General features: G+C 47.5%; 1 protein-coding gene and 1 non-coding gene across 13 annotated transcripts in view; both read left to right on the plus strand.

Annotated features, from left to right (window-relative positions):
- Positions 1-18,653, plus strand: part of AGAP1 (ArfGAP with GTPase domain, ankyrin repeat and PH domain 1) — a 636,895-nt gene that overhangs the window by 531,148 nt on the left and 87,094 nt on the right. For all 12 annotated transcript variants that reach the window (XM_019022384.4, XM_019022385.3, XM_004033402.4 and 9 more), the window contains 2 exons: positions 10,572-10,726; positions 14,756-14,846. In XM_019022384.4, coding sequence (XP_018877929.1) covers positions 10,572-10,726; positions 14,756-14,846 — 246 coding nt within the window. The remainder of the gene's footprint in view (positions 1-10,571; positions 10,727-14,755; positions 14,847-18,653) is intronic.
- LOC115933840 (U7 small nuclear RNA) lies at positions 11,258-11,321 on the plus strand. The gene has a single exon (XR_004069688.1). It is a non-coding gene; the product is annotated as a U7 small nuclear RNA (small nuclear RNA).

Raw genomic sequence — 18,653 nt, forward strand, 5'->3', positions numbered from 1 at the left:
TCCCTGCCACCTCCCATCCCTGGCTTCACTCTGCTGGGCAGCAGCATTCGTACCTGTTCACAGGAAGTGGCCTGATAACAGAAGTTTTCCTTCCCATGGAGAGGGCAGAGGCACCTGCACCTGTGGGCCATGTCCTGACAGGTCCCAGATAAGAGGGGAAGGCACTCTATGGACACAACTCAGATGTGAAACCCTGGAGGACACTTGATCATGTGCCCCCACCAGGACTGATCAGAGCAGCCAGGGACATCACGTGCTCCAGTTGGCCAACATAGACGGGGCCATCCCTGCTCCCTGTGCTGGCCAGGGAGCCAGACACCCGGCAGGTGGCACGTGGAAGGCCCAGAGGACCACCACCTCTGTGTACCATGTCCCCCAGCATTCACCAGACTGACCTGATTGTGTGACCGGACATCACTTAGAAAGAAGTATGACAGGCCGGGCACGGTTGCTCATGCCTGTAATCCTGGCACTTTGGGAGGCTGAGGCGGGCACATCACCTGAGGCCAGAAGTTTGAGACCAGCCTGGCCAACATGGCGAAACCTCAGCTCTACTAAAAATACAAAAATTAGCTGGGCGTGGTGGCAGGCGCCTGCAATCCCAGCTACTCGGGAGTCTGAGGCAGGAGAATCACTTGAACCTGGGAGGGGGAGATTGCAGTGAGCTGAGATAATGCCATTGCACTCCAGCCTGGGCAACAGAGCGAGACTCCATCTCAGAAAAAAATAAAAATTAAAAAAAGAAGGACAGTAAGACAAACTGTTGAGGGATTTCTGGGGGAAGCTATTTTCAAAAGGCCCAACCATCTTGTTCTCTTGGCATGAGGAATAGGAGAAGATAACGGAAAGCCACTAGGAGACCCTTCCAGCCCCTACGCCATCTTTGATTCCCAAGGAGAGCTCCTTTTTTTAAATGTTAATTTGTTTTTAGGAAATGGAGGAAGAGTACTACCACTTTAAGAGAGGAAAATGATTACACGCAATAATGGCTGTAAAGTCCTGGTGTTGTGCCTGACAGAATTTGGAGCCCAGTGGTATTATTTTCTATATTTATTATTCCATGCAGTAGATTTGTTATGGATAAACAGATTTCTTCCTGGAAGTTGTAACATGACTATGCAGTTGCTCTATAATCCTTGTGCTTATTTTTTTAATCTTGGGAGGCAGAGAAAAGTCATATGGCAGATATAAATTAGATCCGAAACTCTATGTATGGGTATTCACCTATTACCCTCCCTCAAAATAAAAAATGAAGCCACCTAAAGACAGGATCCTGGGAAACACATGGGCCTAGCATAGCTGGATTCCACTCGGCAGTGTTGGTGTAGAGTGGCCTTAATTAGGCTCTGTGCTCAGATGTTAATCCTTCCTCAGGAAGCAAGGTCCAGCTGTTCGGACCCTTGTCATAAATTTCAGGGCCTGAAAATCCAAAAGAAGACACAGGGTAGTCCCCCTGCCAGTGCCCGCCTCTGCGCTGAGCATGTAGGGTCCCATCTCCCGCCTCTGCCCTGCCTCCCCCAGGGCAGACTGAGCCTCTCCCCTCCAGGTGTCCCAGATGTTTGCATCACAGTTCAGCCCCGGTCCCCATCAGCACAGCCTGCCTGGGAGAGGCCAGCCCAGGGTCAGCAGCACCATTGCCTCTTGATTTGGGAGCTGATGCTGGGCCCCGCATTGACAAGACAGAGGGGGCCATCTTCTGCTTCTCCAGGGCTAGGCTGAACCATCCGGTCAAAACAGAACAGAAACCCCAAAGAGCTGTTCATCGGCGTCTCACTACATGGTGAACTGCTACTCACACGGAAAAGCGTGGCGTTCAGACCTGCCCTGTGATCACAGGGCCTTTGTGCATGCTTCATACACGTCAGAGACAGACCATACCCAAGGATCACAGAGATGGCACAGCTTCCTGCCCACCACACTTTATCACAGAGCTGTTGGTCCTGGGGATTGCGATTCGTGTCTTTATTTCTTCATTATTTGTATAATCCTGTGCTTTTCCAGGTTTAGAGTTATTGCACAGGACTCCCCCTCAAAAAAAGAATATCTTAAGTGAGTCTGGGGTTGCAGTTGGTCCTTAGGATGCGAAGCTTAGCTGTGCTTTCCAGGGTCAGCAGGATCTGTCATGGGGCTGACCTTCCCAATCCATGCCTTTACCTGAAGCTGGTGCCCATCAGCCTGGGTCACGGGGTGTCTTGCATCTGTTTCCTCTTTACTCTGTTGGGCCTTGTTGGTGTTTCATGGTAATTAGCCAATTAGCCCGGGTTTCATTCTCCGGGAGAGGAGACCTGAACCTCAGCAGGCCACCCTCAGGCTCTGGTTAATCCGTCAACTCCAGGCAAAGTGTAAAGCCTTCTGTTTGCCACCTCTTCTGAGTGGCTGCGGATACCAAGTGGTCCTTTATGTTCTTACTTTTAGGGAAGTATTTAGCTCATTCACAAGTCTTTGTATCTCTACTTTGCTACCTCAGAGATAGAAATATATGTCTATTGTTTGTGAAGGCATGCTTAAATACGATTTTTGCTTGCTAGTGTACATTTTGCAATTAATATTTTTGTATTCATCGTATATCTTGCCCATTTGCCAACTGCTGTTATGATTTTTAATAATTTGTAGGTGATTTGGGGTTTTCTATGAAGACAGTCATATACCTTGTGAATGTCTTTATCTTCCTTTCCAATCTCTCGGTCTTTCATTCCCTTATTTTTGACTTAATACACCGGGTAGCAGGGATGAAAAAAAGCAGTTACAGTGGGTGTCCTTGTCTTGAGCATCCTGTAACTGAGTGTTCAAAGGTATGTTTCTGACATCTCACCCTTAGGATTACTGACATTGTGAGGTTTAGGGATAGGTTATCTCTGTCCAAGGTAATGGAGTTCTCTCTATTCCTCGTCGGCTAAGGAGTTTCAATCATGCTTCTTTCTCTTATTAATTTTTTTTCTTTCTTCTGGTTGAGAAATTGGACATTCTACTTATTTTCTTGCAGAGGTTTACCACATGGACTTAATTTACTTACCAACATGTGAAGTGAGTCCTTACCTCTCCCAGTAGAGCAGTACAAGGCCCCTATGACATCGTAACTCCCATGTCCGCACCGCTACTCTCACGTTCTCCAGCATTTTGACCTTTCCCATGGTAGACATTGTCATTAGCAGTCATAGTCAGTATTGTTTTTCTTTAGTTTTTTTTTTGTTTACATATTTATCAGTTCATTTGCTCACCAACCTGTCTTTCACAAACCTGCCTTCTAGGATCTTCCTGAAATACATCCTTTTTTTTTTTTTTTTTTTTGAGATGAAGTCTTTCCTTTGTCACCCAGGCTGGAGTGCAGTGGCGTGATCTCTGCTCACTGCAACCTCCGCCTCCCAGGTTCAAGTGATTCTCCTGCCTCAGCCTTCTGAGTAGCTGGTATTACAGGTGCGTGCCACCACACCCAGCCATTCTTTTTTTTTTTTTTTTTTTTTTTTTTTTGGTATTTTAGTAGAGATAGGGTTTTGCCATGTTGGCCAGGCAGGTCTTGAACTCCTGACCTCAGATGATCCACCTGCCTCGGCCTCCCAAAGTGTTGGGATCACAGGTGTGAGCCACTGTGCCTGGCCCTGAAGTATATCATTTAGTAATTTCCCTAGTGGACGTCTATTGGTAATAAGCACTTCTGGGTTTTTTTGCAGAAAAATATATTTTGTTCTTTCCTTCTTTTTCTTTTCTCTTTCCCTTTCTTTTCTCTTCCTTTCTTTTCTTCTCTGCTCTTTTCTGTTTTTTCTTTCATAGGGTCTCACTCTGTCACCCAGGCTAGAGTATATTGGTGTGATCACAGCTCACTGCAGCCTCCATCTCCCAGGCTCAAGTGATCCTCCCACCTCAGCCTCCCAAGTAGCTGGGACTACAGGTGCAAGCCACCATGCCTGGCTAATTTTCAAATTTTTTGTAGAGATGAGGTCTCACTGTGTTGCCCAGACCAGTCTTGAACTCCTGGGCTCAAGTGATTCTGCCACCTCACATCCCAAAGTGCTGAGTTGGCAGACGTGATCCCTTGCACCTGGCCTGTGTTTCACTCTTGTTCTTGAGAGAGAGTTTATCTGAATCTCAAGTCTACACTGTTATTTTCTCTTGAGGATATTATTCCACTATCTGGCGACTCTCACTGTTACTCTTAAGAAGTCTGTGATCCGTCTTGGTATTTGTTTAAGAGCAATCTGTCTCTAGAGACGGGGTCTCACCATGTTGACCAGGCTGGTCTTGAACTCCTGACATCTTAGGTGACCCACCAGCCTCAGCCTCCCAAAGTGCTGGGATTACAGGCGTGAGCCACCATGACCAGCCTGTATCAGTAATACTTTGGATCTAAATTTGCTGTTTTGTTTGCAGTGTGTTGGGTGATCTCTGGTTTTGAGTTCAGATGTAATTGGTCTCCGTCCATGGGAAGCTTTCCTGTAGAGAAGATACCAGAAGCCAAGGGAGCTCTGAGACCTGGGGCCTCCCGGCTCCTTTCCTTGCAGGATTGCCAGGTGCTGGACCCTGGGTTTATGTTTCCTATCTTAGGACCTTATCTGTTGTGCTACCAAAGGTGTTTGCCCCTCAGGGTAGCCTTCACTTTTGCAGGTTTTTAGCACTTTAGGCTCACAATTCCAGTTTCATCTCGTGTATTTGATTTGGGGAAGGAGAAGGAGGGTCCTCTTGAGATCATGCCTCACTGTGGACTGCTGTGTTGTGATGCAGTCAGCTTGGAGGGGAAGCCAGGCCCCAGGAACAAGGGAGAAATGCTTAAGTGTTGGAGAGGAGAGCGACAGCACAAACTTCTTACACAGTAAACTCAGAGAAGTGTTAAAGCTGGGCCAGAACCAATTTCACAGTCAGGCAAGGGCTGAAAGTAGAAGGAAGTGGAAGGGTACAGATTGGCAGATATTGCTAAGCAGGGCTGTGACTGATGAGATGAAAGTGGGAAGAGGGAGAGGGAGGAATCCAGGTGATTTTGAGATTTTATGATTAGAATAGCATTGTAATCATTAACAGAAATACAGAACCCCAAGAGGAGCATTTGAAAATGCTAGCAAATCTATGTGATGCATGTTAAATTTGATATGAGGACAAAGTTTTTGAGAAACATCCATAGGCATTTTAAAATCCAAAGCCGATTAGATATATGAATTGGAGATATATGTATGAGAACTGTACATGTCTGTAGGAAGTGACTCTCTAAGCTTCGGAAGGAAAGGAACCCCTAAGAAGGAGGGAGGAGGAAGGAGGAACATTAACTAAACTTGAAGTTTGCCTTCACTAAAGGCCACATGCAGAGGAACCAGGGAGGAGAAAGAGAAGCAGTGATCAGAAAGCTCGAAAGAGAACTATAGTTGCACAGTGAGAAGATGGCAGGCACGCCACGGGCACCCCTCCTTGCCCTGGGGTAGACATTGCTAGCTGATCGCAGATCCTTCTCCAGGAGCCTGGAGCCAGCCTTGGAGATCTCAACACAGGATTCTCTGCAGCTGCTCAAAGCTGCCTTCATTGAGAACACAAATGCAAGGTAGTTCTCAGCTATCTTGCATGACTCCCATAGGATCTCAGAGTTGCAAGGGCCCTCCCAATCATCTATGAGATGCTGAATTCCCACCAGTCTCCTCTGAAAGGGCCACATTCAAGGGCCTGAAACCCCCAAGGGAGCAGAACCCACAAGCCCCATCTATGGATAGTTGTGAAGGGGACAGAATCTTCCACTTGCAGGGTCTCCATCATTTTTTTCTGTCCTGGGTTGACTCCAGGGCACCCGGAACAGGTGTCATCCCTCTTCCATCAGACAGAAGTTCCCTGTGCTCAGAGTCCCCAGTGAGCAGTCCCTGGCATTGGGCTCTCTCTGTGGTGCCTGCTGGCCACCACCCTGAGTGATAGAGACAGGACCACCTCCCCACCATTGTGGATGACACACTCACAGCCTTCACTTTCACTGGGAGCCTCATTCTGGGCTTGCTGTTCACTGCAGTCCTTCAGCCTTTTCATATTTGTAGTTGGGAAGCAAAATCTTCTCCCGAACCTCACTTGCTGTTGGGGTCCAAGGGAAGGAATTCTAGTCATGCATTTGACCATTTGAGTTGTCAGTTCAGCTGAGAGATCCTCCTCTTTTTAGACCTTGGGGATGGGGATAAAACCCTAGTTTATTTGCTATCCCCCAAAACTCTTTGCTTTCAAAATTTGGTAAGCAGACTTTATATGTTTTTATCCAAGTCATTGATAAAACATTGAATATTGAATGAGGCAAGACAGAGGTAGTAGTTCCATGGTTGACCACTGCAGACCTTCTGCTAGTTTATGCTACTTAGTACCCCTTAGCTGTGAATCCATGTAACTCTATTCACATCTCTTTCATTCACCCTGATAAAAGCCTTGCTCACATCTGGGTGAGTCTTCAGGGTGATCAAGCATCTCAGAAGACTAAGGGGGAAAATACTGCAAGATGGTGGTGCCCATCAGCAATGTCAGGTGCTCCAGAAAGAGGGGGGTCAGTGAGAAAGAAGACTGAGCACAGCCCATGGCCCCTGGCTGTTCCTTGATCTGTAATCTTACAGAGTGAGGTTTCAATCAGGTGGATGATGGGGAAGCATTATTAGAAAAGAGAGGGTGGTAAAGAGCTGGATGCACGCGTGCGCGTGTTTGCTTTGCAGATTGTGTGAGTGAAGGATGAAGAAAAGAGGTGATGATCTCTCTCAAGGATGGAGTGAGATCAGGAAGTGAGTGCAGGAGGTCTGTAGAAGGGGGACATCAAGTTTGCAAGAGAGTGAGGAAACCATGCCAAATCCAGGTCCGCAAGAAGGTATGAGGGGACCAGGTAAAGGATGCAGAGAGACGGGAGGAAAGGACCAGGAGCTGAAAGGAGAGACAGAAATGTTGAGTGACATAGAAGATACTAGACAAGGGAACTTTCTTGTGTCCAGTATACGGAGAAGACAGGTGGTGGGATAGATTTTTAAAGTGAGTGATCGGCCAGGTGCAGTGATTTATGCCTGTAATCCCAGCATTTGGGGAGGCCAAGGTGGGCGGATCACCTGAGGTCAGGAGTTCAAGACCGGCCTGGCCAACATGGTGAAACCCTGTCTCCACTAAAAATACAAAATTAGCCGGATATGGTAGCACATACCTGTAATCCCATCTTCTCGGGAGGCTGAGGCAGGAGAATCGCTTGAACTTGGGAGGCGGAGGTTGCAGTGAGCTGAGATCATGCCATTGCACTCCAGCCTGGACGACAGGAGCGAAACTCTGTCTCAAAAAATAAATAAATAGAGTGAGTGATGAAGCCATAGAACAGCCACTGTAGGGAGCACACTTAGAAATTAGCTCGAAATGGGTTCTGATGTTCCTGTGAACACTTACATGTATTTGTTCCCCTAAGTAGAGTTTGCATGCATAGGTAAAATTTGTTTACATAATTAATCGGGCAGAGCCAAACTGTGCTTTAGCAATTTAATTTGCAAGTTTTGTCTTTGCATGAGATACTGAGAGTATTACGGTGCAAGATACCAGATAGCAGCTACTGCATTGGGATGAGGCAAAAAATAGAGACGTTCCCTTGGAGCTTCATTCAGATTTCCATTGTTTTTATCACTTTGTGTTCAGTCATCTGCCTGCGTGTGTGCCCGTCCTCGCCATGTAGACACGTTTAGAGGGCACAGGCTTCTCCTGCATGCTGGAATCCCTTCCATCCAGCCCAGTGCCTAGCACGTTGGGGAGGGCAGCAGAGGACCACAGCGACCGAGCCCTGCACCCATACAGTGTAATACAAGCTCAGCTCTTAGCCTTAATTCCAGTGACTGTAGCTCATGACTGGCTAGAGCCAGACATTTGAACAGGAAAGCTTTACGGGGGACCAGTTGTGCAGAAATTTAACCGGGAAGCTAATGGTTGTAATTTTTTTCACTAGAAGATCCAATAAATGCTGATCAGAGGGAGCTTTGATACATGCATTTGAATTTCACAGATTAAACAAAGTGTGAGCCTGTCAAGTCGATCTCCTAATGAAAAATTGTCACATCCCTCCTATGAATTACCAAGTTTTCCTTATGATCTAACTGTGAGTTATGTAGTTTTTTCATACCTTACCTATCTGTTCACTAGGAGAGTTTTGCATAAAATACGTGAATTGGGGCACTATCCTATGAGAATCTGTATGGAAAAGGTTGTAAATCATAGTACTAGGACTTAAAAGCCCATGGATCAAGAAGCTGGACCAAGACCCACAGATGCAATGGCTCAGCCAGTAATTGCACGATATCATTGTAAGTCAGCCATGGTGAAACCTATGTGAAAGTTACAGTTACAATGATTTTTTTTTTTTTTTAATGAAATCTCCAAGTCCCTGAGTGTTTAAGGTCGTTGTTGAAGGCATGACCTGCAGACACCCTGATCCCCACCTTCCTCCCCCACCCCTCTTTCCACAGCAGGTGGAGTGTTTCATTCTGCATAAATACACAGGTGGCGGGGGTGGGGTGGTCATTTGTTCTCCAAATTCAAGAGCCCAGTAGATTGGGATAAAATTCCTGAGCAACCAGACCCTCCCATCCTGACCTCTTGTCACCAGCTCTCCAGAAGTCGGGAACCAGGGTGACTGAGAGCACAAAGGACACCCACATACCGTGTGGGCCAGCTGAGGGCTTCCTCCAAAGACTCTTCTCTCCCCTCCCACTCCAGCCTGTGTCGGTCCCTTTCAAGGACAGGGTGGGTCTCAGTGCCGACACCCCAAGCGGGACTAACCAGCCAGGGCCTCAGGCCCGACCTCCACTCCGCACGTGCATCACAGCACTTTCCTGCAGCCCCCAGAATATGCCCAGGGCACAGTGGCTGTCAGCATCTAGGGAGTCACAGACCACTGAGGGGCTGGTGGAGGCCATGGGCCCTCTCTGGCTGGGTGCTGTCCCCACACCCCTGGGAGTGGGGCTTGGGAGCATCACTGGGCTGCTCAGGTGGAAGGGATCTCTCTCAGCCACAAAGAGGGCTGCATATCCACCCAGCCAGAAAGGAGTGGGGAAAGGGTGAGTGGGGTGGCACATCCTCATGTCCCAGGCTGCAGGCGCATTGTGAGGAAGGGCCTGGGAGAGCCAGTCTAGGTGAGGTCAGTAAGCCATGCTTGGAAGCTGGGCTAGAGGGACCAAGAGTCTGGAAGATCAGAGGTCCGTGCAATAGACGTGAGCCAGCCCAATGGCCACGGGCTGGTGACAGAGATAAGTAAAGTGGTTGGCAGGCAGGTAGATGAAAGTCAGTACCAATAATAGTTGCTCGCCAGGGGATTATAATGCAGCTAGTTCACAGGCCAGGACCCGGAAACATTGAGTCAAATGAGATGTTGTGTCTGAAAACCCAGTTGGAAGATTTCTTAATGAGGGTCTGGTGCAGTGGCTCACACTTGTCACTCAGCACTTTGGGAGGCCAAGGAGTGAGGATCACTTGAGATCAGGAGTTTGAGACCAGCCTCGGGAGACACCATCTCTACAAAAAATGTGTAACAATTGGCCAGGTGTGATGGTACACACCTGTAGTCCGAGCTACTCAGGAGGCGAAGGCAGGCTCGCTTGAGCCTGGGAGGTGGAAGATATAGTGAGCTGTGATCGCACCACGGCACTCCAGCTTGGACAACAAAGTGGGACTCCATCTCAAAAACAGTTCTTCATGGTTGTATGCAATTAGTTATGCTTTTTGCCAGTGGTGTCTCCTCCTTTGGCGGGGACTTGGGGGCTGGGAGTGGGGACAGGAATAATGAACAGAGGCCGACGTGGATCTGTGGAGTGTCTCCTATGGACCAGGCCCCAAGTCCGCATGGGTCTGTACACTTCATGGAACTAGCAGAAAAGCATTAGACAGTCATTGCCCTTTTCCTTCATTTTATGGGTTAGAAAAAATGAACCTCAGGGGAGTCCAGGAACTTGCCCAAAGACTTAGATGTGGCAGGTAGGGTCGCAGGGTATACCCCCAAGTTCCTCTCTTCCCATTGCAGACATGGCCCCAGAGTAGCTACCAAGTCTGGGGCCTGTCTCAGCTGAGATCCTCCTAAGGCACGCGGGATCCCATGCACTCTCCCCGTCTGAAAACGTGGGAATTGATGCCTCTCCCACGGTAACAGGTCCTCTGCCATAAAAGAACAGAACCTTCCCGCGTTCCTCCATCCATGGAGTGTCTGTGGATCTACGCGAGTGCTTAGATAGAAATTAACCCTGCATCCGGAGATTAGCAGCCCTAACTTAATTTTCACCCCACAGATAAGGATGGTCAGCCATAAGTTACATGGTTATTCTCCTAAGTTGCTTTGTGTGTGCACCACACAGAGACGCTGACATCACTCGTCGATTTCATCTGGCCTTGTCCCCTGAGCCTTGATTGAAACCTGGCTAATCCATGCTGGCCTTAGGAACCACATCTGGACTGTTGGGAGGTGCATGGATTCAAATCTCCGCCGCCGTGGTTGTCCAGTGCCGTGCGCCTCACTGGCCCGTGCAGGGGCAGCTGAACCCAGAGGCACTTCTGTGACAGAGGGCCAGCAGGGGGACTGCTGTCTCATAAAAGCTAAACTCTTCATCCCACACTCTGTGTTTCAGAACAAGAAGAAAATTTTGAGTTTATCATTGTGTCCCTCACTGGCCAAACGTGGCACTTTGAAGCCACGACGTATGAGGAGCGGGACGCCTGGGTCCAAGCCATCGAGAGCCAGATCCTGGCCAGCCTGCAGTCGTGCGAGAGCAGCAAGAACAAGGTGAGGCCCCAGGCTGCCCAAAACCAAGGCTGGGGCTGCTCAGGGGGAGTGCGGGCCCCAAGTAATGCTCCAGGGAGGAGAAAATAGAGGACCAGTGTGAATGACAGGACCTAGCTATTCTTTATGAGCAGAAAGCTCAATAACTAAAACGATCAGAAGCACTTTGTGTCTATACCATCATACGTGAGTATTCCAGCCTGACCGTGCTTCCCTGGCAGGAGAGCCAAGGTTAAATCTTCACTCTGTCAGCCAATCCCAGAGGGAATCTTTTGGACTCTTGTGGCTTCTGGGTCCACATTTATTTTTGTTTTGGACAGAATACACTCAGAAAAAAAGAGAGACGGACTTAAAAGATGCACTGTTCTCGTAAATGCCCAGAATTCAAATCGACAAGTTGGAAAACCGTCTTTTGTTAGGGACATAAATGAAAAGTAGATGGGTCTGTATGAGCGTGCGGGGAGTTTGGGAAGATAAAGTTTCTATTATCTAAACTGATAAAGCCTGGTATGTGTTTTATTCAACAATTAGAGGTGGTGGTGCAGCTCTTTTAGAATTTGTCTAGCAGGTTTTCTGGTTCTCACTGGAAAACGCCACCCCCAAATGTTTCTATATTAAAAAAATAGTTAGAGGCAATTTGTTTTTTGTAGTTACTTAGCTAGAAAAGAAAAAACATTTTAACCTGTATTTTTTTTTCCTTTGGAGAGAGTCTATCTCTGTCACCTAGGCTGGAGTACAGTGGCACAATCTTAGCTCACTGCAACCTCCAAGCTCAAGCAATCCTCCCACCTCAGCCTCCTGAGTTGCTGGGACTGCAGGCATGTGCCACCATGCCTGGCTTGCTTGCTTATTTATTTGTATATTTATTTATTTAATATATATTATTTGTGGAGGTGGGGTTTCATCATGTTGCCCAGGCTGGTCTCAAACTCTTGGGCTCAAGCGATCCACCTGCCTCAGACACCCAGAGTCCTGGGATTACAGGCATGAGCTACTGCGCCTGGCTTAACCTGTGTTCTCTAGGCTACTGCCCAGTGATGTTCCTTCTACAAAAGTCCTTTTTCCCATCAAGGATTGCTTCAGTTTCATTATTTTAATGTTTGTTTGTCTTTAACCTCTTTGCTGGAACGTCTTAGACTTTTGGAGAGCATTTTGATATTTCAGACTATGATCAACTAGAAACTAAGAGAAAGGACATTACCCACTGACCTGCAGTTTCATTTGTAACCATTTAAAGAAATTTCTGCCTATGATTTATGTGCAGCTTTGTCACTAAAAAGAGAGTCTGTCTTTCAGAAAGATGAAGTGTCTTATTTTATTACCCTGTTTAACCAGGGTAAACCAGACCACAGTCATTATTATTATAATGTAATTTGCTTCCCTTTTTAAAAGATGTTTTATACCCAAGGTGGGGAGAACCACTGCCTTTCATTCCATACACCCTGGCTTTACTGGGTCACGTCCACGTGCATCCATGATGTGCCTCCTGAAACGAGCACAGGGTGCTTTGGGGCCACCTCAATGGGGAGCAACAGCACACAGCATCCTCCAAGCGTGGGCAGCTCATTCTGAGAAGGAAGGCGGGGAGGCAGGCTGTGTTACCGAACAGAGAGGCACAGATTCCTGCCTTCATGGAGAAATCACAGTCTTTCACGGCAGACTCTGAGCCCCTGCCACCTCGACCTAATTCAGGAAGATCTGGGATGGTGGCAGCCTCTCCCATTCCACACCTTGCCAGACTCCTCTCCACTCGTGTCTCAGCTCATGCACACACCAGCCTTAGAATGCTGCCCCTCGGCCCTCACTAGGCGCCTGTTCTCCAGGGAATTGCTCCCTTTGGAGGAGGACGCGTTGAGCAGCCAAAGGTGGCCGACTCAGAGCTGGTCATCATGGGCATTGGTTGAACAGGTGTGAGGGCATAAAACATGGAAATACTGTCCACAAGGAGTAGCGGGAGGCAAAAATACAGGCCCAGTTGACCACCAGCTTTATAGTATTTTACCTGCCAGTGGATAATTGAGAGCTGATACAGGTATAGGCATAGCTAGACAGACAGGCCAACCAACCGCAGAAATGATACAGGTACACGGAGAGACAGAGGCACATCCCTTTGTATGTGTGTGTGTGTGTGATCACACACTTGGATTCCAGATGCCAGTGTAAACTGTTTAAACATGTTTTGAATACTTGGGTATCTAACCAAAGGGAATTAAAATTCAATAACCCATGATGCTAATTAGACAGTAGTGATTAATACATTATAATTTATTATGTAGCAAGTAATATATTATTTCACATCAATTTGATGAGATGTTTCAATTTATGAAGAATTCTTACACAAAAATCAAGCTTACTGTAACTGTCTTCTGAAATTGATCAATTGTTGCTTTAACCGTAATATTAAATGCATACTTAATAAATAAGCCTCAAAAACTCTACATATCAGCCAGACACGATGGTTCACGCCTGTACTCCTAGTGCTTTGGGAGGCTAAGGTGGGAGGATCACTTGAGGCAAGGAGTTCGAGACCAGCCTGGCCAACATAGGGAGACCATTGTCTCTACGAAAAAATTTTTAAATAGCCAGGTGCATGGTTCACACCTGTAGTTCCAGCTACTCAGGAGGCTGAGGTGGGAGGACCACTTGAGCCCAGGAGATGGAGGCTGCAGTGAGCTATGATTGCACTACTCCAGCCTGGGCAACAGAGCAAGACCCTCTCTCTAGGTGGGGAAAAAGGTACATATCCAGTACATATCCTTTCACTTAGAACTTCTACTTCCAGGAATCTATTCTTAGTAAATAATCATGAGTGTGTACCAAGACTTAGCAATCATATGTTCTTACAGCATCGTTTATGATAGAGAAAAATTGGAAGCAACTTAAATGTCCATCAAAGAGAACTTGATAAGTAGGTCTTCACTAAGTGGAATGCTATGCAGCCATTTAAAATGATGATGTCAGAGAGTATGTGACAGCAGTCAGCAATGAACAAGTTTTGTTAGGCTGGAAAGGGCAGGTTTCTATGCAGCAATATGTATTACGCTGGCTTTTTAAAGTACATATGTGTATCTAGATGTGCTTAAACAACAGGCTAAAAGAACAGACATCAAAATGTTAATAATGCTTAACTGTGGATGGCCGTATCATTGTTTATTAATTTTATGTTCTTTTTCCCCCCTCTGTATTTTCTAAACTTGCTGCAATGAGCATGTATGTTTTTAAATCCTTTTTGAAGAAGACCATAGAGCCAGGTGTGGTGGCTCACACCTGTAGTCTCAACACTATAGGAGGCTGAGGCAGGAGGATCGCTTGAGCCCAGGAGCTCAAGGCTGCAGTGAGCTATGATCACACCACTGCACCCCAGCCTCAGCCACAGAGCGAGACACTGGCTCAAAAAATAATAATAGTAAATAAATAAATAAAAATAAAGCAAGCCATCAAGTGTAAGGTTAAGAATCAGCACTCCCAGCTATACTCGTGTTTCTCCCTGCCCCCACTCTGGCAAGTGGCTTTGTCACTGTGGCAGCCGAGGGTCTTCAGATGACATGTGCATCTCCCAGGGTGACGTGTGGTATGGATGGGGTTTTCTGAGAAGGAACCATGAGCTATGTCTCACATTGCTGAGGAAGCCCTAACCCTGGGCTTATAAACGGATTATTTCTTTCTCATTCTTCTTACCAAGTAGACATGTGGCTACTGCCCAGAAGGTTACCCATTTACCTTCTCCAGGTTACCATGGTCCATGCTTATTCACAGATGATCCAGAACTCTCCTCTTTGCTCATTTCTGGCAGAGTCCGTCTCAGCTGATGAGTTAAAATGTGACATTTCCTCCCTCCCCCCACCCCATGCATGATGATTTCTTCTTCAGTTATGCTCTTTCCCAAAGACATCAAAACAGGAGCGATTGTTTAGAAATTACCCTCGTCCTACATTTGCTCCCAATCTGTTTGATCTTTCCCTGACGTTATCAGTGATGTGCATTTCTCCCGGGTTGCTTACACCTTGTATTTGTGTCTTCCTCCGTGCCCAGTCCCGGCTGACGAGCCAGAGCGAGGCCATGGCCCTGCAGTCGATCCGGAACATGCGCGGGAACTCCCACTGTGTGGACTGCGAGACCCAGAGTAAGTGTGTGCGGTGGTAGCAGGGGCTGGCGCTGTGTAGCTGGAGACCACATGGTCCCACTAGGCCCGGGTTGCAGGGGACTCACATCTGTCCTGTTTGGCAGATAAGAGTTAACTGCTTTTAGGAAACAGATATTTTGTTTGGATTTTACCTTAACAGAGTGCCTTCCACACAAGCCTCACCCCTGGCTGCAGGGTGCGTTTCTGTGAGTCTTTCCTTGCCTTAGGCATCGGATGAGCAGCAGTCATACCTGAGGTGCAAAGGATTCAACCCCACACCCACAGCCTGTGCCAAATCTAGGAAGCCCAGGAATTCAAGACGAGCCTGGGCAACACAGGGAGAACCCGTCTCTACAAAAAATTAAAAATGAACTTGGCGTGGCAGCTGGCTTACTTTTTGCTTAATCAGTGATCACTTGTTGATTTTTTTTTTTTTTCATAAAAATAGAATATAATTGGTTCATTCCTGCCTAGAGATTCTTGGGTATTGTTTTTTTAAATTCACAATCATATGTTCTGGGTTTTGCCATCAAATGATGTCTTTGTTTTTTTTTGGTCTTAAATCCATTACCCACTAAAGCCTCTGATTGAACTGATAGAAGTTGTAATTACTGCTTTGTGCCATCGAGTACCCCAGTTTTATTTCATGATTTCCGTTGTCTAATCCATACTATTACTTTCCCTTTGAAAAAGTCATTTTGTTGTTCATAATCTTGAGAGTAGGGACTTATTTTCATGGTTGCAGTCCCAGCCCAGAGACAGTATTGGAGACATTCAGTAAATTTCTTCCATTCAGATTTTTTTTGTTAAGTAGTGTTTTGAAGAGAAGGAAGTTCAGTTCAAACAAGGTAAGAGGTGCTGGTACCAGGCTGGGTGCTGCCCAGGAGTCAAACGTGCATGGCGTGGTGGGTCCTGCCATCCTGAAGCCTGAAACGCACTGGACAAGGCACCAACCTGCTGACCATGGAGCTAAGCGCCGGGGAGAGCCATCAGGGGCATGCAGCGGTCTTGCCACCCATGCAGGAGCTGTCGTGTCAGTAGGGCTCTGGAGATGGGCAGGGTTTGTACAGGGAAGGGGCCGAAGGAATCATTGTGAGCAAAGGGAGTGGCTTGAGGAGAGCTTCTCTGGGTGGTTGTAGGATTAGAGGTGCTTTTGGGGCTGGAAAACCGGTAGAAGCTAGTTGGAGTGTGAGTGCCAAGTGAAACTTTTTCCAGCTTTGTTCTTCATTTGTAAGCAGAGGGACATCATTGGAGTTTTAGAGCAGGAAGGAGATGGACCCTGAGCTCCACTTGGGGAGATGGATCTGGCCAGACCATTTTGAACATACTGGAATAGAGGCAAAGCAGGGAGGAGGCCAGCCAGGGTCGGCTCGGCCGGGAAGGGAGACAGGAGCCCAGGACTGCTCCAGACAAAAGGGAAAGGAAGCGCCCCCTCCAAGAGTCCACTCAGCAGCATAGCAGGCAGGGGAGAGATCAAAAGTCTGTCTGTGGCCTCTCTGGAAGCCTGTCCTGCGGGTGAGAGAAGGGGTTCTTCTCCAGGTATGTTGAGGTTCTTCTTTAAAGTACCTCCTTATGTTTGAATGTTTAAGTTTTACTTTCAAATGTGTGGTGAAATGAAGTTCGAAGAGAGAAGCAGTTATTTGAAGTGTGTTTCTATCAAAAAGTTTTAAAAGTAAGAGCTTTTTTAAAAGCACGAATCTGAGAAATATTAGAACATCCATTAAGGAAAATGCCTGCAGTTGTTTCCACCGTGCGTCTGAAGGTCGCTTTAAAAGGAAAGCCATCCGTGGCTTGCAGGGACCGTGATGCCTGGCAAATCGGAGGTCGCAGGTCCTGTCTGAGATGAGCTTGTGCATGTGAGTGCGGATGGGGGGTGGGAAAGGGAGGCCAGTGCAGGGGAGGTGTGGGCCAGTTTTTTCTGAGCAAGCCCACCTGAGCAGATGGACAGGGACAAAGGGAAAAGGCAGAGTTTGACAATTCAGGAGAAAGAGGCGATACCAAGCACGCATTTGCTAAATGTGTGGTCTGTGTCAGCCTGGTGCCAAACCCTCGCATGTCTTTTCATTCTGCAACCCTAGTAGTTGCTGCCCCTGTGGGCCCCACTTAAAGGGGAGGAATTGAGGAGCCTGAAGGGTCAAGTCATTTGTCTGAGGTCACAGAAATAGCAAGTCCCATAGCAGGATTCAAACCCATCTGTTGTCCAGCCTGCTCTGTTTTCTCAAGAATGGAAAGGCTTAGAAGATGTAGCACATTGGCAAGGATTTGTTCAGTAAAAATACCCAATTTTGGTGAAAGTACTGGGATAGGTACAGTGCCCACACTGATGATGAACTGTAAACACCTCCATGGGGCCTTTCGACAATGTATTTAAAAAGCTTTTGAAGAGTGGATGCCCTTGACTCCAGCTGTATACTCCAGGAACTAAACCAATGGGATTGAGTAAGGTGGGCACAGAGATCTGTCTTTCCAGATGTTCATCACAGTGCTTTATATGGCAGAAAATCAGAAGCATCCCAAATGTCTTAACAATTGAAGAGCAGTTCATGGTGATGTCCTGTCTTTGCTACCTTTAAAAATCATGGAAAAAGACTTAATTGAGCCTGGGCACGGTGGCTCACGCCTGTAATCCCAGCACTTTGGGAGGCCGAGGTGGGCGGATCACCTGAGATCAAGAGTTCGAGACCAGCCTGGCCAACGTGGTGAAACCCCATCTCTACTAAAAATACAAAAATTAGCCAGGCATGGTGGCACATGCCTGTAATCCCGGCTACTTGGGAGGCTGAGGCAGGAGAATCACTTGAACTCAAGAGGCGGAGTTTGCAGTGAGCCAAGATCACATCATTGCACTCCATCCTGGGCAACAGAGTGAGACTTCGTCTCAAGGGAAAAAAAAAAGCGGGGGAGGGGGTGCTTAATTGAGATAAAGAAACTTCATAATGTGTTGTAAAATGAAAAAGGGGTATGACAATGAGTCTAGATGAACCTAACGAGTATTTACAGTTATTTAGAGGGGAAAGATCTGTAAGGCTGCACTCTGGAAGGTTAGCACCAGTTGTGTCTGAGTGGTAGGGTCTTTTGAGGCTTGGGGATTTTCATGCAGCAGGGAATTTGGAATTGTGGTAACAGCTCCCTGATCCCCAGTTCTTGCAGAGAATGCTCTAGACCGCCAGGAGCCCCCTCTTGTCTGCTCACTGGGCACATCCCAGAGCACTGTTTCCAGAGTGGACGCTGAGCTTCTGGAGCTTTGGGGGTGCCTGTCTATAAAGGGATTCTGAAAGCCAGTGAATTTGGGAAACTGTTAACAACATCCAACTCCCAGGAAGTTGCAGCCTTCAGACACCTGTGCTTCCGGGGATTACTGCTCTGAAGATACCTGTTCAGCATGGCCCAACCCAGCATGTCCCAGGCCCATCGGACAGTGGGGCCTTTGTTTAGGGTGCCTGTTGCCTGCCTTCTGCCAGGAACATGCCAAGGAAAGTCCACACCTGAGGGCCCCTGAGCATCCTAGGGCTTGGGACCCTCAGTGGCTCTCACCAGCAGGTCTGACCTTCATGGACAGGCCCTGAGAGGCAGCCCACCGTTTCTGCTGCTGTCTGCCCATCCATGTCGCCCATGAAGCCCTGGTTGGAGCTGGCCGTGCGCTGGTCCCTCCCACCCTGCTGCGTGGACCTCACAGGTGCCCCTCTCTCCTGGGCCTTTCTCATGTCTAGAATCCTGCCTTATTTCCCTTTGTGAACCCCAGGCCTGCACACAAGAGGGGACTGGCACCCACCACTACCAGCTCACCACAACCTACAGTAGGAGCAC

Source organism: Gorilla gorilla, chromosome 11, assembly GCF_029281585.2.
Source record: "Gorilla gorilla gorilla isolate KB3781 chromosome 11, NHGRI_mGorGor1-v2.1_pri, whole genome shotgun sequence".
Lineage (NCBI taxonomy): Eukaryota > Metazoa > Chordata > Mammalia > Primates > Hominidae > Gorilla > Gorilla gorilla.